This window comes from Athene cunicularia, assembly GCF_003259725.1.
Source record: "Athene cunicularia isolate RWA chromosome 3 unlocalized genomic scaffold, athCun1 chr3_part1, whole genome shotgun sequence".
Taxonomy (NCBI): domain Eukaryota; kingdom Metazoa; phylum Chordata; class Aves; order Strigiformes; family Strigidae; genus Athene; species Athene cunicularia.
Window position 1 is genome coordinate 69,846,752 of NW_020799097.1, and position 25,149 is coordinate 69,871,900.

Below are 25,149 nucleotides of genomic sequence, written 5' to 3' on the forward strand. Positions count from 1 at the left end.
TTAACTGAAATAGTCCCAATTCTTTGCATTTCTCTCTCCCTAATGTTTTGTACATGTTTCTACCTGGCCTTGCAATCTGTAATGCTCCAACACACTTCTCCCATTTTTCTTACATCAACATAATGCCTCCTTAAAGAATAAGCTTATTCATGAGTTCAAGAAGGACTTGTGCGGCCAAAATCTTGTCTGCATGACTGAATCTGATTAAAACTATCACTCCACAAATCAGAGAACTTTTTACTTTGGAGCATTAAACAAAGCTAAAGTTTGGGAAATCTCAAAGTGTTCATTAGTAATGGCAACTAACCACATCCCTCTACTCACAATACTAGGCATTCTCACTCACTAATTTTCATCTTGCACACCCAACCTGCAGTTCAAGAATTAATGCAGATTTTAATTATCTTTTATGAAAATTTAGTCTGCATATTTTCTGGTCATGGAATTTTAGATCATTTGCATTTCTACCTTTTATCAAAAACTATCTACTTTTATTAGAACTTCCAGAGTGAAATTTTAGCATGTAAGACCTAATGAGTGATTAGATCTGCTGTTTAGATACAATTTTTATGAAGAAAATTTGAAGATCATTGCTATAGGAAAATGCAAAAGAAATTTCAAATGATCAGATGGTTATTCCACTATAATTTGTAAAGTGAGCACATGTTGAGCATCTCCTAATCTCGTGACAAAAATAACGTTAGACTACCAGCATAGACACACCTGCCTCAGTCCAGATACAGCCATGCTGTTGAGACTGGGAACATTCTTAGCACTTCTCAGTCATGTCTTAGACCTAAAACTGAGTCAAAGAATGAGAGGGAGTCTCTGTGAGCATCTGTGCACCAATTTCCTTTCAAGTTCAAATCCCTATTCAGCTTAATTTGGTGCTAGAACTTAAATCTGCATCTCCCTTATCCAGGAGCAGTGCCTATGAGCCAGTGACTATGGCATATGACAGAAGCTATTTCATCTGCTTTCAGAGATATTTATACAAAGCAGGACAACATCAGGACAAAGTCAGAGATACTCCCTTAAAACAGCCAGTAAGGTGTTGGTTAAAATACAGTAATATTTGAAAACATGGGGTCCTAAGCAAGTTTTCCAACCACTGTTACAACAGCACACATTCTCTGACTTTTCTGTGAGAAAGAGATGATCCAGTCTTGGGAAAGGAAATAGTAGGAAGTTATCTTTAATGAGGATGACTTGCTCCTTCTTGCCTTGGGTCCCTGTGGACTACCAGGCAGCTGTACGCTGAGCACTCCTGAGAAGTGCCTAGTTCTCCTCACACATTTCACTAGCTCTTAGCTCAGAACTTGATTTTCATTGAATGGCAGGCACCTGGTCACAAGCTGCAACATTTGGCAACGCAACTTTTATGGCCATTTCTGGCTCTTAAAAATTTTGCTGAAGAAACAGTGGTTTAAGCTATGGCAGCTTTTCAGGTACAACCAGCAACATTGATAATTTCACACATTAGATTCCCACAGACAGTGGTAACAAGTGCAGTGTAACAGGTTGTGGACAAAAAAGTCTAAGATTAACAGACAGACAGACTCAATGCTATGTTCTACGTAAAGTGTGTGATGCATTTTGCAGTCTCATTTACAATGCCCTAGCAGATGCGCTGAACTAAAGGCCTGATCTCAGCCTAGTATATGTGAACATGGCTTTACTGAAATTCACAGTTCTGTCTCTTTTGCTTGAAGGCTGAATCTGAACTCAGATGAGGAGTTTTCACTGATTTGATGATGAATCAGTTACACTGTTCAGTGCTGGATGTGGAGAGCTCTTCAGCAATGGCCATTTTGCTGCCCTGATGAATTCTGCCTGGGCAGAATAAAGCTGAAAAACTGAACTGGTTGCAATTACGTATATTCCTCCTCTGTCTGGGCATCAATAAAATAAACAAAGACAAAGTAGTATTTAATAGTATCACCGTCAAATAAAAAACAAACAGAAATCCGGCACTCAAAACCAGGCATGCGAATATGAACAATTACTATTACCTTAAAATCTCTTTTGTGTGCTAATATTTAAATCCTAATCCTATGGAAGTAAAATAATCATGAATTTTTACAGAGGGATAATGTTCCACTGCTTTTGATATAAAATTTTTGCCTATAACGAGAGAAAGTTTAACTTTGCACATATAGAGTTAAGCACAGTTTCAGAGGACTGAAAGCCTTTAATAGCTTTACATAAACATAAATAATGCCCCAATAAAAGTTTGTTTAAGAATTTTTAATTTCAGGATTACACAGAAATGAAAAGTCACAGTGGATCATATGGCAAATGACACATACTAAAAAAACCCACGTCTGTCTAAGACAATTACTTTCTTCCTAAAACCCAACAAACTACTTCCAGCCAGTATTCAGAACAATTCAAAATATTACACAGTCTGAACAAATTGCAAAATTTGCATAGCCAAGACCACAATTCAAAAAGAAATAGTTATTTGTAAAATGAGACCTTTAAAAATGCCTTATGGAGACTCATAAGATGGAAAAAATAATTCCGATGGCAAGTAGGAAGTATTCCTAGGTACTTTTTACAAAAAAATAATTCAATGGACTCTAGTTTACAAGATCTTCCAGTCAAGATCCTCTTGCTGGCAAGTACAACCTTTGGACAAAAACTTCTAGTCCTGCAACACACAGTCCATGTGGCTAAATCTCCATGTGTGTCTGTTTCCCACACCTGAACTCATATGGTAAAGGATAAATAAAAACTGTACATTTAAGAGATTCTAAATATACTTTTTTATCTCATTTGCTTTGCTACCTGCTGTGTGTGAAATACCAGGCTACTCTGTAAGAAAGAGCATCTCTTTAGGTAGAGTTAAGTACTTCAGAAGAAGTTAGATACCTAGCTTTAGGTATTCATGTATGCAAGCAACAATTTAGAAATTTCTGCTTTACTTTCAGTTAGGCAGCAGATCCAGCTCCACTGAAATCGCTTAGTATCTTTGAAATGCAGGCTTCTAATCAAATATTTTTATTATCTAGGCTACAACTCTGATGTTCTTTGTTAACCAACAAAAACGATCTCAAATAGGAATCTCCAGGTCTCCTGAATTGCCTTCTAACTTTCTAACATAAACTGATAATGTTATCACATCTTCACAGCTATATGTCCCATTGATAGGCAGGCCTATCTAGGAAGGCCTAGATAACTTTTCTGGAGGACAAATTAAGCAATAGATTTGAAAATTATCTTTACCCCACCATCATGCTCTTGTCTTTGTGTGCTCTCAGCTTAGTGAAAACAAAACAATAAAATCTTGTTTAGTGCAAAGCATCGGAGTGTATTCTCACAAGAATCCTTAACACTTGGCTATCGGAAAATGTTTGGGAAAGTGAAAGCATGTGAATTAAAGGTCTTTAAGTTACTGCATAAAAGTACTATGTGTATTAACTTTTGTAAGTCTACAGAATCACAGCATCATCCAGGCTGGAAGGCAACTCGGGATGTCTTTAGTCCAATCCCACACTCAAAGCAGGGTCAGCTCACTCAAGGTTTTATCCAAGCCTGGTCTTGAAAACTTCCAAGGATGGAGATTGCACAACTTCTCTCAGCTTAATTATTTTTATCACCATGTTTTTCTTCTCCCCTATATCCAGACAGAACTTCCTCTGCTTCAATTTATGACTCTTGTTTGTCAGTCTCCCATCAGGCATCTTAATAAAGAGCCTTGATAACCTCTTCATAGATTTTAGGTCAGCCATGCTCAAAAGCCATCTCTTCTCGACTGAACAAATCCACTTCTCATCCACAAGGCATGTACTCCCACCTTGGTGGCTCTCCACTAGTTTACTGAAGTTTATTAGCATCTTTCCTGTAATGAGGGGTGCAAAGATGGATGTGGTATTCCTGATGTGGTCTAATGAGTGCCAAATAAAAGTGAAATAATCACTTCCCTTGATCTACTGCCTACAGTACCACTGATAGAGCCCCAGATACCACTGATCTTCATCGCTGACATGTTCCAGTACTGGCACACACACATATTGCTGTTCACCTGCGCCCCAGGTCCTTACCAGTAGAGCTGTTCCCTAGCTAGTCAGGCCCCATCTTAACAGTAGCAGTGGATTAAGTCCATCACATGTGCATGACTTTGCATTTCTCCTGACTGAGTTTCTTGAGGTTTCTGTCAGCCCATTCCTCCAGCCTGTCTAGGTCCATCTGCATGGCAGCTCTGCCCTGGAGCATATCAACTCCACCCCCTTTTTTGGTGTCACCTGCAGATTTGAACAGTGCACTCCACCCTCTCCTCCAGGTCATTGACAAAGACATTTAACCGGAAACATCCTAGGACAGATCCCTGAGGAACTCCAACTGTAACTAGGATCAAGGTAGAGTGTAAACCATTAAGAGACCTAGTCATTTTGTCACAGAAGGCAATCGGGTTGGTCAATCACAAAATATCCTAAATCTGTGCTAATTCACACTCACCATCTTCTTCCTGCTCACATTAACAACTTCCAAGAGATCTTGCTCTATGATATTCCTCGTGATAAAATTGATGCTGACTGCCCAACCTGTAGTTCCCAAACTGTCTTCCTTCTGAGACAGGTGCAACATACACCTTTCTCTAGTAATTAAGGAGCAATCCCAGTCTCCATAGCCTTTCAAAAATGATAAAGAACAGCCTCTCATTAACATCATCCAACACTCTTGGATGCCTTTTCTTAAGAGATTCATGACTCTGTCCTCTTTTACTTACTCAATCCTCTACTCTTTGAACCTTGTATGTAGGAATAAGAACCTAGATTTTATTTAAGTCTTGGAAAAAACACAGATGTCAGGAATGTCTTTTACAGAAACACAGGATCAAGTGACAGACAAGTAAACGTTAACAGTGAAGGGTGTTTAGGTGAGGTGAACAGGGACTCAGGGAATGTTCTCATCAAACTTTCCATCCAAAGCGAAAAGCCCGAGTAGGCATAGATGCACTCATCAAACCAAAGCCTGACTGTGCTTTTGTTGTCTCTCTGGCTTCTTTGAGCATGGTACTTAATTTGATGAGAAGGGACTTTCAAGAACAGATGGAATCTATCAGACTAGAAGGGGGAAGGTAATCTTCACAACCTGACTTAACTTGGTGAGGAAGTCTCTAAACAAGGCTTGTCACAGGATGTGTTCCTAAGCTTAAAGGTAGGTTAGGAAACAGGGGAGGTATGATTGAGAGACAGCTGCAGGGACAACATTTACATCTCTAGTTCGAAGGGATGGTATTCACAGCCTTAATTCAAATGCTTGTGCTCTAGCACAGAAGGAGAATTGGTAGTCCATACACTGTCAGACAGCTATGATGACTGGAAATACAGAGGCTTGGTGGGATAGTGCACAGATCAGATGAGACAGCACATCTGATTGGAAAATGGTCATGGATGGGTACAACTTGATCGGGAAGGACAAGTATGGAAGAAGAGGGAAAGAACTTGAGCTCTACATAAAGGGAAACCTTGACTGTACAGACCTTATGAAACCAAAAACCACTTATGTCAGGAGATTCTGTGTATAGGTCAGAGGAGAAATCAACACTGATGATTTTGGGGGGATTGTTACAAACTTTCTGACCAAGAGTATAAGTGGATAATTTTTCTATAAATAACTCATAAAATTTACCCTATCACTGGGCTACAGTCTTGTGGAGGATTTCTACATGGATAGACTGCAAGGTCAGCATAGCATTGTGCAAGTAATCCAGGGAGTTTCTGGACTGTGTTCATGATAACTTCCCAATACAAACAGCACAGTGGCCAACCAAGGGCAATGCTCTGTTGACCCACTCCTCACAAACAATGACAAATTGCTGGTGAATGTGACCACAGATAGGAAATTTGGCTGCAGCAACACATGAGATTTGATTAAGCTTAGGATCCAGAGGTAGGCTGGGAATGAAAGCAGTGGAACTATGACTCTGGATTTCAGAAGAACAAACTGCATTTAGAGAATTGCTAGGCAAAATATTCTTGGAGACATGATTTGGAAACGTGTCAAGAGAACTAGACAATATTTTAAGGAAAACCTGTTGAGAGCTCAGAAGCAAGCCCATTCCATCGTAGAGGAAGACCAGGTATTTCAACAGAAGATCCACTTGGCTAAGCAAGGAGCTGCTTGAACTAAATGGCAAAAGAACATATAAGAAATAGAAATAAAAGCAGGCATCAAAAGAGTACCAAAGCACTGTTTGAACATTTATGCCTAAAACTAATGAGGGACACAGAGGGTAACACGAAAGGATTTTACAAGTATGGCAGCAACAACTGGAATTTCAGTGAGAAAGAAGAGTGGACAAATGGGGGAGAAAACCTGGTGACCGAACTACATGGAATAGACTGAAACACTCAACGGCCTTTTATTTTGTGTCAGATTTCACTGGCAAAGCCAAGAGAAGCATATTGACAGGTTAGGGAATTACTTAGAGAATTAATCTAAACAGTAATTCCAATCTTTGAAGCCAATCAGGGTTCATTCCAGGGTGCTGAAATAGTTGGTCAATGTATTCACTATGCTACTAGCACTTAGAAAAAATCGTGGAGATTTAAAGAGGTCTCTGACAAACAGCAGAAGGTTAACTCCACTTTGACAAAATCAAGGAGGACTGGGAAACCAGATTGTGCTTGACCAACCTGATTGACTCTATGATGAAATAATTAGCTAAATGATCAAAGGGAAGGTGGTGGGTGCAGTATAATTCAACAGTAGTAAGCCTTTTTTGATTTACAGTATTCTTATGTGTAAACCAGGGAAGTACAGGCTGAAGAGACAGACAGATACATGGGTGGAAAATAGGCTGGATAACCAGACTCAAAGTGTAGCAGTAATGGCTCAACACCTAATTTGTGGTAGGTAATAAGTACTCCAGGATTGACTCTGGAGCCAATGCTGTTTAATATATGATGATAAAAAGTTCAACTTCAAATTTGTGGATGATACTAAATTGGGGCTGGAGGGAGGTTGATACCACAGCCTCAGTGCTAGAGGGACCCTGGAGGAGTGAACCAACAGACACCTCCCAAAGATCAACAAGGAAAAGTACAAAATTCTGCACCCAGGGCCAAATAAACCCATGCATCAATACAGGCTGGAAAAACACTGGGCTGAGCAACAGCCTTCCTGGAAAATTGAAACCAAATAAAATATAAGCCAACAGCATTCTCTCTTTGTGGATAATGTAAACTGCATGAAAATCATCTTAGGAAGAATGTGGCCAGAAGAACAAGAGACATTATTTTCTCTCCACCTCTACTTGGTCCTGCTGAGGCTGTGCCTGTGCCGAGTTTTAGGCCCCTCAGCTCAGAAAGGATGCTGGATGTCTCCTCCTGTAGTGGAGATGATTAGAGGCATGCAGCACATGGCCTACAAGGAGGGGTTGAGTGGGAAGGAAGCAAAGTATCCAGGGAAGGGGACAAACAAAACTGCAGACTACAACTGCTTGAAGGGGCATTACAAAGTCTTCTCAGGAGCAGTGAATGTTAAATCAAAAGGCAACTAACTGCTGTAAACTACAGCTTGGAAGGTTTGGGCTGGATTATAGGAGGGTGGTGCAACCCTGACAGAGGTACCCAGAGAGGCCGTGTGTTCATCATCCTTCGAGACTTTCAAGAAAGCTAGACAAAGTCACAGCTGGCCTAAGCTGGAGTTGGCAATGGTCTTGCTTCAAGAAGCAGGTTGAACAAAATGATCTGCAACTACAATTTTTGTTTCTAAAGTAAATTGTTGGAGAAGTTCCTGAAAGAGTTTAGTTTCAGAGGATACCATTAGAAGCAAGGATTTATTACTGGTGTGGAGCTTTTTAACCAAGAACCCAAACATCCAGTCAGCACCTGAGTAAGGAATAAAAGCAATCCTTAAATTATACGAATAAGGTTTGATGTACTAATGCAGTGGTAAAAAAAATCCATCACCACATTACAGCCCTTTGGCTTCAGTTTATGCATAAATCTGGAACAGAATATAAAACAGAAAAGAAAACATAAAATTTAAAAGTTAACCCAACTTTCTCATACTTTCAAACCTCTTCATCAGTTTAAGCCTGGATTGTACTTTGCAAAAAGGTTGAGAAGGAGTACAACCCTTTCTATTCATTATAGTCTATTCTTTTTAAATGCACATCTTCCTGGCATTTTATCCTCCTTACATCTCATTCTCATACTTCTATTATATTTGGGTAGGATTTGTTTCTAAGTCATTAATTTATTAAGTCATGGCTTAGGCAAGGAAGAATGTCTATCTGTCCACAGGCAAGGACACAAATCAGAGGGAGGAAACCTAAAGTGAGAGCATGTACATTTTTCAGAAAGTTACCTTCAAGTATTAATTTTGTGGGGGTTTTTTATCTTCTTTTTTTGGGGTGAGGGTAGTTCACTAAAATATTTTTCAGTTGATTTACAACATTGTTGCAGTAACTATTTCTTGTTTAAACAAATACAGTATTTTTGGCTACTTACTAAAAAATATGTGCCATTAGTGTCAATGCATGAATCACAGTCTGAGAATCACTTGCAGCTGGGAAATTGGAGAAGTACTGGACTGGAATTAGCATTATTCTATACAAAATCAAGGGGTTTTTTCCCTTCAAGGGTTTCTTGAAACAGACAGTTGCCAAATAAGATAAAAAACTGAGATATCAGTTCCAAACATAATTTTGAGGGAGGAGAAGAGACAGGTAGACAGAAAGGACCCTAAGACAAAGGCTCTCTTTTCCTCCACTGAGCTGGATGGTTTTATCTTTTCACATAACATGCCCTTCAAGTTATCCTGTTGGCATCATCATTTCCCCAAAACAAACAGGTTGAAAAAATTGGTTGCCCATGCACAGCAGTAGTTTTCACCCACCACACATCTCTCTCTTCCACAGCAACAAAATAACAACTAGCATTGAGCCTGAGGTTCAAAAAGGCAATTCCTACATCTTCCAGTACTGACAAAATTACCAGCCCACCATCCTCTGAGGTTTGCTAGTCTTTCATGATGTCTCTCTTGGTTGCTCCTTGAACTAGCTCTGAACCAAAAGTGGTGGCTATTTCACACACTGAATGAGAGATGTTAAGCCAAACGAGAGAGAAAATTCAGGAAGACTTGGAACGGATAAAAGACATCAGAACCATTATATCTGTGCTGTTTCTGAAGCACTAAAGAATTGGCAAAATACTTAACATTTTTTTTATGTTCTATCCATTAGAATATTATTGCAGGTTTTATGCATAAGTGGTGCCTGTCTTCAAGATAAAGAAACTATTTTATATACATTAATGTTTTCTATATACATAAGTTCTATTAATAGACATTGATAAACACTTTCTGTAAAGTGATGCACTAAAGCAGCTTAAGGAAGCGGCGTGTCAGGAAAACTCCATTTCCAAGGTTTTAAGACCAAATGAAGAACATCCATCATGGATGCCTTAAATACTGCCAGATAGGCATTTGAGGGCTACTTAACTAACTGAGGATTCCCCTTTTTCTACAATGCTATATTTTATCAATAATTAAAAGATGAGGAAATTGTTATCAGCAGTGAAATTTTACTTCAGACCATCCTGCATTTAACCAGTAACTCTGGAGATGGTGGAAAAGGTTAGGGGAAAAGTAAGCAGGAAACATCCCCCAAAGCTCTAGAACAAAACAGTAACATCCAAAGAACAGGAGGCAAAGAATAAAACAGAGACTACCATGACTAAACTAAATCACAGTATCAAATCCAAGACCTGCTGATGAAGATAAATGCCTACCTTATTTATTGTTCTGTGTCAGTACTCATGAGGTTAAATAGAATTTTGCTTTAAAAATGACTGGTTTGATCACAATTAGGCTTGTACCCTTGTACAAATCGACCAGTAAGTGGTGATGAAGAGTGGGCATGAAGAGAGCTTCAAAAAGAGAGAAATTAGATACAAGGCTTGTTCTGTAGTGGTTCTGTTGTGCTGGTTTCTGTGTGGGTTTTTTGTTTGTTTTGTTGTTGTTGTTGTTGTTGTTTTTTTAAATCAACTTGTTCATGAGCCTTTATTACTAAAGGTAGTGGCAAGGTAATTCAGAGGTAGCAACATCTTTCACTCATCTCATTTCTCCCTGAACACTGGCTTTCAAATGACACACCCTGAAGAGCTTTATAGGCTACAGTCGATGGGTGGTATTACATCCTGCTGTTCCTGGAGTGTATTACTAAAAGGCCTTCATTTCTTTTTCTATACAAACTTATTAGAACAGAAGTTTGGGTCAATTGCTAGCTAAAATGTATTCAAAAGTTTTAAAGTCCAAGATTTAAAAGTCATTATTGACAAATATTTGCAATAAATATGGAGTAGCACATTTATAAATTAGAAAAGAAACAAAAATCTAGTTCAAAGTGATTTTCACCTACAGTTACTCACAGAATACCAGAATTGCTGAGGTTAAGTAGGCTGTCTGGAGATCATCAAGTTCAATGCCCCTTCTTTACCATGAAGGAACACAACTGGCTACAAGAGCACCATTTGTGCTGATTTCCCAGAAAATGTGTGGAGCTTCCCCCATCATGCTGTCCTGTAGGCATTTCCTTAATTACGTGCATGCACACACTTAGTGGAGTCTCCCGCTACTACATTTTGTTGATTATATCTCCCCTGTCCCTATCACTCTGAACCCTTTTCTTGCCAGTCCAGTCTACCACCTTCCTCAAATGATTGTGGGTCATCACCTCCCTCCCATGTCATTCCTGGCTTAAAGCTCCCTCACTAGGTTGGCCAGCTTGTGGAAATTATGGGTTTTGCCCCACTTGATGAGGTTGATCCCATCTCTTCCTCACCATCCTCAATGCTCAGATCAGGTTCCATGATCAAAAAAGTTGAATTCCTGTTGCTGGCACGAGTTATGCAACAGCTGTTGACCTGCAGGATCTGTCCACTCTTCCTCAAACCCCTTCTCATCAGCTGCCCTAGTAGATTGACCGCCTGGGCTCCCAGTGCCCTTGACCCTTGCCCTCAGAGCCATGTGGTCATGACTAAGTGTCTCTCCTGACTAGAACAACAGAGGATCATCTACCTATGCAGATGAAGTAAGAGTAGACTATACACTTCAGCAGTGCTGAATAAGGTCTGAAACAAATAGAAAATTAACTACTAAATGCCTTTTAAATTATTTTTTCTTGGTAAGATATGATGTGAAATGGATCCACAAATATGTCAGATAGGAAAAATCTCTAAAATGCTATTATAATTCTAAGAAAACTAATTACATTTTTTGTCACATTTCAAACATTTAGATTAGAAAATTACTATGAAAGCTTTCCATTTGGGAACAATAAAGTTACAATAACTGGCTGAACAAATTTTATTCTTGTTGACAGGAAGGCCTGTTACAGTTTAATTTACATTCAGTCTGAACCACTTTAAAGCCAAAAACATTTCAAAATTCTCTTCATATCAGAAATGCAAAGAAAGTTTAATTTTTGAAAGATCAGCATCACATGACCTAGAACTGAGGCCTGAGCTTCCAAGACGAACAAGCAATCTTAGAATTTGTGTAGGAGCTATCTTAAATCCAGAAATTATTTCATTACCTCTGAAAACTTTCATTATGTGCCTACAAACCCACCCAGGGAACCTCTTTTTCTAACAGCTGAAAATTGAGAAAATCATAGAGAGGGGGTTTTCTTTTCTTTTCTTTTTTTTTTTTTAAGAGTTCATCACTTTGAGCCTTACCCAGCACCTCCCAAAATTATGGAAGAGTCCTCCTGATTTATATGTAGGTTGTTTGAATTACAATATTGGGTAGTTGAACTTTGCTCCAAGGCACAGTAAAGACTGATTTACAATAAACAGAAATTATTCTTTTTGCATTATTTTAATATGTGTAATTCTGTCTCTTATAATATTTTTTTCATTCTCTGGGGTCTACAATATAATAATACATGTGAAAATCCAACAATAAAGTGAACAATGAAAGAGAAATTTAATTATTTCAAGAGATTCCTTAACTGTCTACAAGTTGATCTATTCAGCTCTATAAGCTCTATCAGACAAGTAGCCTGATGACAGGATGATTGTTTGAGTAGGGTTTCCAGCACAAAATCTATTTCTATTAAAGATGAGATGAAAATGAAATGTACGAATGTTTTCAAATTTATTTTGAAGTGCAAATTTTGACATACTTGTTGTCTATGGGCTTTTTCCTTTTGAAATAAATAAGAGCAGCAGGTCACTAATGAAGCATTCTTAATCAAACATCTGTGACCACTTTGCTTCCACTTTTCTAATAAGTCAGTGGTAATTAATGCATCTGCAATTACACAGTGCCAAAAAAAAATGCTGTGCATTTACTCAAGTAGTAGACAAGTGTGATGTGCTAAGGCATTTGGAATATTTTACAAGGTAAAGGACTAGCAAAACATACTCGGATTTCATCCTGACACACTTCCATTGTATCTAATCTTCTGTCTATCAAAACTTCAGAAAGCACTATCTGCACAGAAAGCTTAAAAGATTCTTTTCAGATGTGGTAGGAAACTTTCAGACCAAAGCCATGAAAGCAGTAAATTATTCAGCTGCCCAGTCATACAGTGAATGTTGTAAGTCTTCATGCTATTCGTGCTAGCTGCAGTTTAGAGATCCATGGCCTCCTGCCATTGCTCAATATGCAAGTCAGTAAAGGGAAAATTCTTCCATTTATTCCGAAAGAATGAAAAAGCTCCATCGAGCCCTGAAAGAGGAAGTGAACAAGAGTTTCCAGATAAAAAGTACTGAACAGCAGACTAGATTTCTCCATAGAAGAAGAAAATAACCTAGTAGAAACATGGAAATGCTGACTACATTTAACCGAAATTTTGTAAACCCTTACACTGATTTTTTGCTACTAGACATTTTTCGAAATTATGATAAGAAAACATCAGAAAATAACATGAGAACAGCCATACTGGGTCATATCAAAGGTATATTTAGCCCTGGGCTAAGCATATAGGCATTTGGGTCTGATTATTTCAAGAAATTACCTCTAGTGCTGGATTGGAAAAGATAATAATTTGTGGATTAACATACATCTTCTCAACATGCTTACGACTTTATGCAATTCTTATAATCTCTATTTGGTTTCCCTTCTACTGAGCATCACAGGCAGAGAAGTCAGGCTATTTAGTTATTCTTTGTACCAAAGCTCATCTCTCTCTTTGATTGCCTATGAGATCCCTCAGGGTACCTTTCCTGTTTTTTCGATAGTGCTATCAAGATAAGGAAAATCAGAAAAGCACCAATGCAGCACAGATTTAAAAGTGGAATCAGAATGATCTGTACTACTTCTTTTTCATGTTGCAATGATTCTTGGGGAGAAAGCTGCAGTCTATTTACTTTTCAGCTGCTGGTGAGCAAAGAACTGCTGGTTCCATAGAACTGACTACAGTGAGATGGAAAGCTCAACTCAGAATTCAGTTTATGAATTAGTATTATTCTTCTCCTATATGCATCAATTTACATTTGTCTACATAAAATTGGATCTTGTTTAATACTTTCTGGAAATCAAACAAGTTGCCCCTCATCCACTTTTTAATTTCTTCAAAGAAGACCAGTATATTCACGACACACAGCTTCCCATTACAAAATGCATTGTCACTCTTTACCACTATGTCGTGTTTATTCACACCTCAGTAAATTCTCTGTAGATGGTATCCCATCATTTTCCTTACAATGGTCACCAGCCTCCCTGGGCAGAAGTTCCACCCACCCTTTGAAAACACAGCACTACATTTCCCGTATTTCAGGTGAGAAGTCATCCAGCGCAATGAGCAGTTCAGTTATTTCTACCATAAGTTTCTTTACAACTATGTTTCAAAACCTTGAGTAATATCTGATCCACATGATATTTGAATGCAACAAATCCTTTAAAAATATAATAAAATATGACTTCCTTATTCCTGAAGAAACATTACATTTTCCTCAAACTTATAAACAGCCTATTGTCAGGCCTGACAAATTTCAGCCCTGGTCTAATGACATTTTTAAGATCTAGTTTCTTGGGAACCCTCCAAACAGGAAACATCTGGTTTGTCCCATTAGAAACTTAAGCCTTTACTTCTAGATTTGCCTTATACAAGATACTAATTTTCAAAAACAAAATATAAAAGATTTGCATTTATCCAGGGATTTCTTTGATTGTATCAGGTACTGTATATTAATTGCAAGCACTGTGAGTGTGTCATTGTATTTCCTGATTAGGCCTATTTTTCTAATCTATAATTATTTTCATTGAGCTTTTTTAATAGCATCGATTATACAATGTAAAAATATACCAGTTATATGTAACTGGCAGACTGCTATAAGTCCTGATTTTGAACCAAGACTCAAGTGTTCAGATAGCACATTAACAGAATAAGAAAGGGTGCATTACCCCACAGAATACCCTTTCTAATTACACAACAGAGTGGGAATAGAAAGGGATAATGTGATGACAGACATCCATACAGAAGGCAGTAGTCTACACATACTGGCAGCTTAATTGTCGTGTAATTTTTTTTTATAGACAAAGCAAAATTTTAAGAAGGAACTTAAAATTAGTAACAAAGGACTGCTTTACAGATAGTTTCAAGGAGTCTTCCAAGTATGAATTGTTACATAGAAAATTATAGAGGTATTTATTTGAAAATGTAACAACTAGACTCTCACTGAATAAGAAAAGACAGTCTCAAAAAAATCTTCAGAGACAGGACAAGATCATGTTTAATATGACCTAAGTAAGAGGATTGAGCTGAGAGAAGAAAAATTAGATTTGTTCAAAAAAAGAGCGAAGTCACAATGTTATTTTGATGTCATTTCAGACAAATATGAACAAGAAAATACTGTATTTATCTAGCCAAAAGGTAAAAAACTTGTATAATAAAATTTGACGTGACCCGATGCTTTCTGTACAGATGTATACAAACATCTCCAAGATTCTAGACAGAAAGAATCTGTTAGAGACCAGAGAAGCCTGAATGTGAAAAACAAAAGGGATGTGCAAATTAGAGAGGGTGTCTGCCACAGAATGATCAGAGAGAGCTAGAGGCATACACAAAATGTGGTAAAGGTCCATATTAATAATAGTAGGTTTGCACTAAGTCCAGAAGAACACAGGTTAGAGAAACAACTAGGTTTTACCATCTGTAGGTGGTGACTCTGGATTATAGAGAGTAGCTAAATTAATATTTGCAAATGCTGTTAACCCCATAGATCAAGTAACAGGGAAGGCATGATGGGGATCCAGGACAGAATGCTGCAGATGAAAACACTGAAAAGGAGCATCCTGTAAAGAACACACTGAAGGGTAAGGAGAAAAGAACAAATGAAAGGAAATTGTACTACAGCATCCATCTTTTCCATTATTTTAGCCATTCAATCAGATAATTTCATTCTTTAGATTAACAACAATAATGCATCAAACGGCTTTTGCACTCTTGTGATATCTGTCCAAATAACTGATGCAGCAGAAGGGCTCCATTGAGTTAAATCAGTCTCTGTCCTGCCCTTTCAAATCTAACAATATACTTTTGCGCTACAACATTCTCAACAGGCAATTTGCCTAAATCAGATTAGTGCATCAAACTATTGTTAACACTAATTAACTAGTAAATCAGCGGTCAGTTAACTAATTAGCATACCAGTGCTCCCCAGAGTCAAGTAATTTATTAATTTAGTTTCAGCAAATACCCCTAGGCAAGTATGTGATGCCTTAGAAACATGTTTACAATTTGAAAATGAGAAGATGTAATAGGTCTACATTTTTAGACATAGTCGTGCTTGAAAATCAAAAAAACAAAGAGTCTGTTTTGAATATGAAGTTAATTGATTTTTGAGCGCTAAAGTAATATATGGTTCCAGTTGCATGCAATTGTTTTCTTTAATCCAGCAGACTTGGCTTAAACTGTGTGAATCAACTGCTCAGCCTCCATTTCATTCAGAGCAGAGGGATTTTTAGTTGAGAAAGACCGAAGTTTCAGATATCTCCCTAGTTTTTCTTAGCTAAGAGGAAATAAAATGTTACTCCAACTTTGATCTTCCATTTTTAATTTTTTCTCACAACCTGTATTATGGAATGTGAAACAGATGGGTAGGTCTTTGGAAGCTATATTGCAATTTATAGTAGCTTTCAGTAATATGCTATGCTTACTTTCCTACAATAGTAAATGTGCACTAAGAAATTATTTTAAAACCATGTGTTTTCTTGAGAAGACTAACATTTAGGGAAGCAGATATTTTTCTGTACACAAAATGAGAATGCATTTCATACATAATATTCCATAGCTAACAGATCATGTGCTTCCACAAGTGGAATAGGGTTTCTCCTAAGGCCATAAATACCCCTCTAGTCCTATGAAATAATATATTTTATACTGTTAGGCATTATTTTTTGTATTTTATTAAACTTTAAATTAACACTTCACAATTTACAAATGCAAATGAAAACTCAGTATCCCACAGTTAACAGAGCAAGCTGCTCAAATGACAACTTTCTATTCATAAGACTTTTGATTCATTCACCCAGCTAATGGTTGCAGTTAGTTGAAGTCACTGCCCTTGATTTTTTGTTGCCATCCCTCTGTAGCTCACTGCCCATGCAGCTACGTGATGAGATCAGAAGCTTGCCCAGCTCTTAGCTGCCACACCACATACTTTGTCTCCTCAGTTCAGCTCTTCCTCCACCTTCAATTTAGACCAAGATGCCAAACTCTGCACTGAAGTGACCAGTGTGCACACATAAGCTCTCTCCTGCCAACTCTGCTATTTGGGCAATTGTCTTCAACTAAAGAGGACTATCAATAGGTAGGACGACTCTATCCTAACTTTTTCTAGATTTGCCAGTCATTTGCCAAAACCCCTGCTTACTGGTTTTTCTCTCTTGGTACTCTTTCCCAAGGCTGAAGTTTTTCATGACTAGGAAAAAAAGAGAAGTTGAGTTTGCATTAAGATAGCTAGAATACACATTAAAAAAAAATATCAGTCTTCTTGCTTTTATTTCTGAAGAATGCCACTTAAAATCCAGAATGTTGTATGGCACAGATGAAGATTTTTCCCTCTCACTTAGAAACACCTATAGCATATGAGCAAGATTGGCTAGAAAAGGTTTAGGGCAGCAAGCAGGTGTGTGTTTTACATATTTGACTCCAGTTTTCAGGAGAAAAACAAACAAACAAACAATGTCTTCACTACAAATAAATAAGATTGCAATTGAGTCTCACCTACTATAACCCTGCTTAATTTATGAAGTACTGTCGAACTGTAGTATCAGTGTGGTGACTATTAATTGGCTAAATATTAATCTCATTGCAGTAGAAATAAAATAACATAATCCACAGCAACATGCAGACTGACCTGTCCAGTAATAGGTTAGGTGCAAACAAAAGCTTTCCTGGGTGTTCCATGGAGCGCCAGACTAAGCCAATCATCAGTATCTCTAACCAGGCACATTCCAGCAGGTGGACCTGATCATGGAGTGTTAAATCCACAAATCCTGAAAGAATAAACAGGACACAGTAAAAAAGTACTCCAGCTTTGTAAGTGGAACAACATTATTCAGAGAATCAGGTTTAAAAGTGCATTGGAGTTGGATAACAAAAAAGAAAAAGCAATAAAACAGAGATTTGTTCTCTTTAGATTTGGGGCTGAGCTTTGCCTATTATTATATCCACTGTGGTTCCATTCTACAGAACAGTGAGCACTTTCTAGCCCCCTGGCTGCGTCCTCCTGGCTGTACCCTACCCCAAGAACAGGGCAAGACCTCTAGACAATTTAGAATTTTAGACAGTTTCAGTGCCTGCTACTTTACCAAAGTGGTAACTATTGAGGGGAAAAAAAAAGTTTGTCTTTTCCTGTATTTTTCCATTATTACCAAATGCAAAAATTACTTTCAGAATTCACAGACTGATGTAATGGCATTTGCCTGAGTCACTGAACAGCCTCAAACAATAGAGCTGAAAGTTAAAAGAGCAACATTCTTAACTACAAAGCATTGATTACAGCACTCAAGAATAAAATTGGCAGAAACTGCTAACTATATATGGAGAACAAACAATAAACACCATGTTTCCTGTTAAGTATTGCCTTAGTATGACAACACATAATAATACAGCGGGTTTATCTATGCTTGAAGAATACAACAGCAACGCAGGGGCACAAGTCCCCATGTGGTGTCTGAAGTCTGCAATCAGTGCAGTCAGTTACAGTGCCATTGTTTCACGTGGCTGCACATCATTCTGCAGCAGATTGCTTTGATTGTTGCAGTAAAACTGAACCTGTTACAACTGTGACAATTCACTTTCTTGTAAAACTCTGCTCATTCAACAATATTCTGGATGCCACAATGCTTTGGTTTGTTCTCTGCACTGTCTTGGTCTTTATTTTTACTACACCTATTCTCAAAACTCCTTTTAAGCCCAGTCTTATATTTTTCTCCAACCCCACATACAAAATTTCAGATTGCACTGAGGCTAGGTAGTCTGCCCAAAATTAAAGAGAGAAAGTAAAAAAGAGATCTCATGAATTACCTTACCAGTATTGTAGAGGAGGGATATTTTGTTAGCCTGCTCTGAGAATAGAAATATACTGCCCAACAATGCTAACATCTTTTGAAGTACCTGAACATGAGTACTTCGCATTAAAAAGCCCTAAAAGGATTGGCCAACTGTCTGTCATTGCTGTCTGGAATATTAACTCTAATTTCACTGAAGTTGAGGAAGTTTCAAAAAACTAGGATGAAAAAGAAAACTGGTTTAGAGTCCACAGTTTAAGAGGTGTTAGTGTTGTTGGACAGTATTATTTCTATTGTCAGCCTGACATCTACTTGTGGTTTTATAACAAAATAGCTAACACAAACCTTGACTAATGCAGGTTTAGAAGTCTGTAATATAATAATACACATCAACTGTAACTCATAAAAAACTTATCAAATTACCTTGATGTTTTTATAGGTGACATTATAGTTTAGTTGATAAAAATAATAGTTTTGATGAAACAAAGTTCTACAAGACATTTGATTTCCTAAAAACATGTAACAGATGATTAACTGAATTAAAATATTTTAAATGACGCATCTCCATATGTAATGGCAAAAGGGTAACGAACTGAACTGCACTACGTATTTCTAAAGGAATGCCATACAATTTACTTTTTTATCCTAGACATCATGATGGCATGTGGGAAATAATGCAAAAAGCAGATTGGTAATGTAAGCAATCTAAATCACTCACTAGCTTCATCATAAAAAAATCTAGATATAAGTTTAAAACCAAGAACATTAAGCATATATACAAGATGGAAACAGTAGCAGCTATGAAGAGGACTTGAAAAATGATGGAGAAAAATCAGCCCAGTTTGAGCTTCCAGTGGGAAGCTACATCTAATAAAGATGAGGAAATTCATAAAAAGCCAAGGAAACTCTGAGAGAGTAAGGAAATTAAATTACCTCTGTGTTACCTGAACTTCTTCAAGCGGGATGAGAAGTTGAACAGAATGACAGAGAAATGTCAAAATAAATAAAGCATTGAAAAACATGCCCTTCAATGGGAAGCAAGAGGAATTTACTTACTCTGTGAAGCTAAATAGACTAAAGGGGTTAAAGGGCTGCAATAGGTAAATACTTAAAGCAAAAGAGAACCGCATTACAAAAGGCAATGCCCTAACATACAGAAGTCCATGCTGGAAGCTAATCCTTGCTCCAAGTCGGACTGGAAATGAGGGGCCACTGTTAATAACAAAAGTTGTTATTATCTAAGCAACATACTAAGTTTCCATGAATTTGATATCATTAGAAACATTAATCAAGATTTAATTATTATTTTTAAGACATACTCTTGCCCAAGCAAGCTAATTCAGAATAATGTTACAGAAGGTTAAATTAAATGATAAATCATTAATCACCTCATCACTCAGAGCATGCTGCACTTTAATGTCACTAAAATTGTATGTAGATGTGCACCGCATCCTCAGACATCACTGCTCTTTTAATGCTCGCAAGTTTTGAAAGAAAAAGTATTTTTGAATTCTAAACTTTTGGTTACTGTGCTTTAAGAAAAAAGACCTTCAATTCACTGTTGCTAAGTTAATTGCAGCTTACGGGTATAACCTACATCTGACTCCATACACCATACCGGCCAATTGCATGACCTTATGAGACATCCCTCTTTCATGTACAGATAAATTAACAGTATTTTTGAGTGACTGCCAACACAGAACACAATAATTGTTCCACAAACCCTTGTATAAATATGGAAATCTGAACTTCTGAAAAGCTAGAAAGGTCTTCTGAGCACTCGAGCTAAGAGTAGGTGGCAAATAAATTTATGTTATGTGTAGAACGCAAAAGGGTAATGCTCAAACTAACTGATTATCATTTCTAATATAAAGCAGCAGTATGAGCTGCATCCATGACAATATGATACAAGTCTCTCTCTTCCAGACAAAAGACACTGTGAAGCAGCAGTGAGTCCATGGATAAAAAGCTATAAAAAGCCCTATTTTGTCAAGCATGACTCTCTAGAGCTGACATTAGACCTGGGAATCCAAAACTGTACGACCCTACCACCCTAAAAAAGGAAGGCAGCAAACACCTACAACAGGTATGAGCAAATCTCTTTGTAAACCAGGAGTTTGGGCAGTTGCCCAAAGGGGAATGCTTGCCATGAAGGAACACAAGGGCTGCTGGAAGTAAAAGCATGTAAAATATGTAAAGCATATACCCCCAACAACAGAGAACTGCCTTATGCAGAAGATTGGTTGGTCTCAGTAAGGAACAACATAAAGTTCAGATGGCTTTCATTTATTGCTACTGTAACATAAATTGTGAACCCTGCAGTCCCCTGAAATGACCAACACCACATACATATGTATGTCAAATTTTACCAATCAAATATTCTGAAACTAATAAATTCAACATTTTCCTTAGTGACTTTTGACCTAATAAATAGCTTTCCATTTTATCAAAAACAATTTCTCTAGCAATTAACATTGTCTGAGACCCAGTATCCAGTGTCGGGGTCATTTATTATCATAATTTTGCAGGTTCTTCTAATATTGTTAAAACACAACTACAAGGTGTCCAGACTATTTCTCTTTGCACAATAAATGATAAAGCAATCTTCTTTTTAGATCTGATCCAACTGTAATCCTACCTGTATGTTTATACCATATGTCTTGATTACCATGGTGTATACCTGAGACATGAATTTCAGTCAATTTTTGCAAGATAATAAACAACAGTGTGCTATAAAGAATGATTCTGGCTCCAGGTGCTTTGAAGGAAAGTAGAGCAAAGGCAGTTAAAAGTTTTGAAAGCAATAGCAAAGGTCCATCTAGCAAACTATCCCGTTTACAACAGCAATTGATACCAGATGCTTATGGCGAAACATACAGCAGGACAAACATACGTCTCTACAGAAAGCTTTCTCAGGCTCCAGTGGTATGTGGCTCAGGGATTTCCAGAGCCAAAGATCGTCTTTTTGTGCTTAATGTCCCTTAACACTTTTTCCTCCACTTTTGTCCAGATGCTTTCTGAACCCACTTAGGCATTTAATCTGCTCCAGATTTTTTTATATACTCTGGAAATAGTACGCTTGAGTAAGGAGTTTCACGCTCTAAATTAACACTAGGAAAAAAAAAATATCCTGTTGTTCTGAAAAAATTATCTCTTACTTTCATTTGATGCAGCTCATTATTTTATGGGAAAAAATGTCATTCCCTAGGTCATCATCTCACTGCTAATCTTCTCTTTTCCAAACATTTTTAGTATATTCTGTCATTCCTCGTGAAAGTCATCCTGTTCATCTTTGAACTCATCTTCTCAGAGCATTTTCCAGTTCAACTATATTCTTGATAGGGACAGTGAGACTAGGACCACATAGTTTTTCAGTCTACTCTTGTTTTCATTACATCAGTCAATATCATCCATAATTTTTATCACCGTCAATCACACCTTTTTTTCCAGCTAATTTTTGAATATGCTGAACAACACAGGCCTAACTATTGAACTCCAAAGGTTATGTCTTTCCTGCTGCTTGTCTGGAAAGTCTTTGACTTGATAGCAACAGGAATTTTTATAATATCTCCTATAGAAAAAAATATAGGATAGTATACTATATAAAAATATTGTGGGAAATCAGAACATTCCTACATTGTATGCTGTAAATTTGCACAGATGAACCACTATTTTTTCTATCTTAATTCAGTGTATTTAGAAGTGGCAACAACCACAGGAAAAGGCTGTTATTTACAATTCAATACAGTATCTCAGCTATGCAACGGTCATGTAATAGACCACATTTGGAACAAAACACTAATTAGGCTGGCAAAGACAGCAGGGAAGTAATGATGAGTGCTGCAATCTAATAGCTAGCAACCATTAAGAGAGGTTTATATAGACAAAAATGTCTATGTAGATGAAACAAACAAACAGAAAAATAATTCCTACAGGAAGTTCTGTTCTCAAGAAACAGCCAGGAAGAGGAAAAAAAGCATCTGTTTCTCCTAACCTAAAGCACATTGGAGGACCAATAGCTCAGTCACCACTGTTTGATCAAGATGAGAAATCTGGGCTTGCTGTATTCCCACGAGCTCAGTGCCCAACCTCTTCACTTCAAGCAGAGGTGAGACAGCATCTACGCATTTATCTAACACAGAAGACGACATTTTGATCTGAACTTCTTGCATGGATCACTCAGTCTCTTCAACCCTTAAGACAGAGCCCTGAAATCTCTTAGTTTTAAGGTGGCTAGAAGCTAAGAAGTGGCTAAAAATTAATTGCACCTTGACTGTAGCCTTGTCTGTACACAACAAGAGCATGGCAAAACAGAGTCCAAGGACAAGCGAATCAGAGAATCACAAACACTGTTTTTCTTGAGTTTCAGTATTAACACAGCTATCTCTATATTGCCACTCATTCCTACTTCTTTCCACAGATCTTCAGGCAAAAATTATAAGAAACTTTTATTAAGTTCTCCCTCCTGAGGGCATTTAAAGTATGACATGGACATATTGGCTTAACTGTTTTCATAACTCCAGTGTTTTAAATCAAGACCTATTTTGAAGTCTGAAGATAAAAAAATCTCTAAAATCTAACATTTTCAATCCAAATATTTTGCTAAAAATGTAGTCTCAATTTTTTTTTTTTAAAGAGACATTACTTTTGTGTTGGTAAGTGGAGTGAGAAAAAATTTAACTATGAGTTGTTGAGTTTGAGGGAGGAAAGTCTGAAAGGCAAACACAGAGAAAGTGGCACAATTGTAAGAGCCTCTAAATACTTTCTGCTCTTCAGAATTCTCTATTTTCACTGCATGTATGATTATAATATAGAAGAATACCATTCCAGACTTATACACTGTCTCCTCTAAGCCTAAACAGTCTGTCAGAAATTAAATGGGATGAGATCAGAGAGAGAAACATCTGCTTTTAATTACTGTTAATTCCTTTTAAAAATTTTACTTCACATTTGCCCTTTTCAGCTCTGATGTTTCTAAACCTCTTCCTGAAAAATAACAATTACAATTTACAGGCGTAAACATAATACAGGTTAGGGTTGTTTGGGGTTTTGGTAAAGAGCCAAAAACTCAGAAAGATCATGAGGCCCTGTTTTCATGATCTGTATTTGCACCAAAAGTCAAGATCAAGCAAGCTTTCGCCCTTCGCCTTCACGGGAGGTTTCCATCCCCTCTGAGCTAGCCTTAGGACTCCTGTCTTATGGTTTGATGGATGCACTGCCCCAGGCAAACTCCCCACCTGATGCTGTCCCCAGAGTGGGATGCTGCAGGGATATCACATTTGTTGCTTTTCTTTCAGATCCCATTTCAAGGAGCTGGTCTGTTCGGCTTCCACCTAGAAGCTGCACTGAGACAATTCCAAACTGGATTTCTCAGGTAAAAGACAACCGTTTCGGCTGTTTTCCAGGAATGTGTAGTTATCATGACTTCACTCAATGCTTTCTGCTGGTGCAAAAAGTGCATGCTTTTTCAGGCCTGTCCAGTCCCTACCTTCAGGATGAGGAGACTAAAAATGTTCCTGAGGCCATTTCTGGTCCAAATAGCCAATGCCTCGTTCAGGACAGGAATCTCTCCTTCCCTGTTCAGGTACACACCAGTCTAAACTACACCTGGATGTACCCTGCATACCTCAAATCTAATATATCCTGTCCTATTTCCTATGCTAAGCAAGCTTGTAAAGAAGCTACCCACGTGGAAGCTGATCTACTCAAAGTCAATACTTTGCACCAAGCACAATCTGGATTTAAGGCTGTGAAAACACTTCAGGGATAGTGACAGATAATCATCACTGGTCAGACATACATTCTTTTCTCCTGACAATCCCTTGCCACATTTTTATGAAATACTGCTGTCTTACCCGAGAGAAACATCAGAAGCCCACAGCCCAGCACCAGCTTGGCTGGCACTGCTCCTGGGGAGATGGACCACACGCTGGCCCAGGGGGGCTGTGGGAACAGCCAGCCCAGGAGCCAGCCCCTCACTTTGGAGTGCCCCTGTGAGTGTTTGGGACAGTGAGTTCTCACTGAACAGCAGCCCGAGAAAATTATTCTGCAGAGTTTTGAGTCCCTGGGAAAAATATGTCCTATGCTGGTGGATGGTCAGGCCATGTGTCCAGAGCTCGAGGTTTCTTCCTTACTGTGCTTTCCCTGGATCAGACGCAGCTTGGAGAAGATAAACTGGGCTGGGCTGTGGTCTAAGCCTGTGGCTGTCACACAGTACACGCTTACCCAATGAAGCTAAGTGCTTTCATGTCCTGACTTTCCTTGCATGTCACTGTGTCTGCCTTGACTGAAACATAGTTTTTGTTTTGAAAATGTTTCACTTTGTTAACCAAAGATTATTCCAGAAAGTGCATTAGCCGTACCAGTTAACACAAATACATTGAGGCCTTCCATCAGGGAACATAATAAAAGTAATCGGCACTCACATAGCACTTTACATTTTCAAAGGGCAGTAAAGCCATTAAGTATTATTAAATGTATTTTATAGATAGAACACAGAGAGGTTAAGTGCATCATCCAGGAGGAGGCAGGATTAGGATGGAGGTGTGGCAGGTTCTCAGCACACTCTCTAGTCCTTTCAGCCACAAAGATCTCTGGGGCGGAGAAGCCTCCTTGAACTCAAAGTGCAAAGCTCTGTTTCTTGCAAATCAGTAAAAAGATTTAATTATT

At 37.9% G+C, this 25,149-nt stretch overlaps 1 protein-coding gene across 1 annotated transcript in view; it reads right to left on the reverse strand.

The window, feature by feature from the left end:
- ESR1 (estrogen receptor 1) overlaps window positions 1-25,149 on the reverse strand; it is a 162,909-nt gene that overhangs the window by 12,823 nt on the left and 124,937 nt on the right. Inside the window, 1 exon segment of the mRNA XM_026845948.1 lies at window positions 17,325-17,463. Within this exon segment, the coding sequence (XP_026701749.1) occupies window positions 17,325-17,463 (139 nt within the window).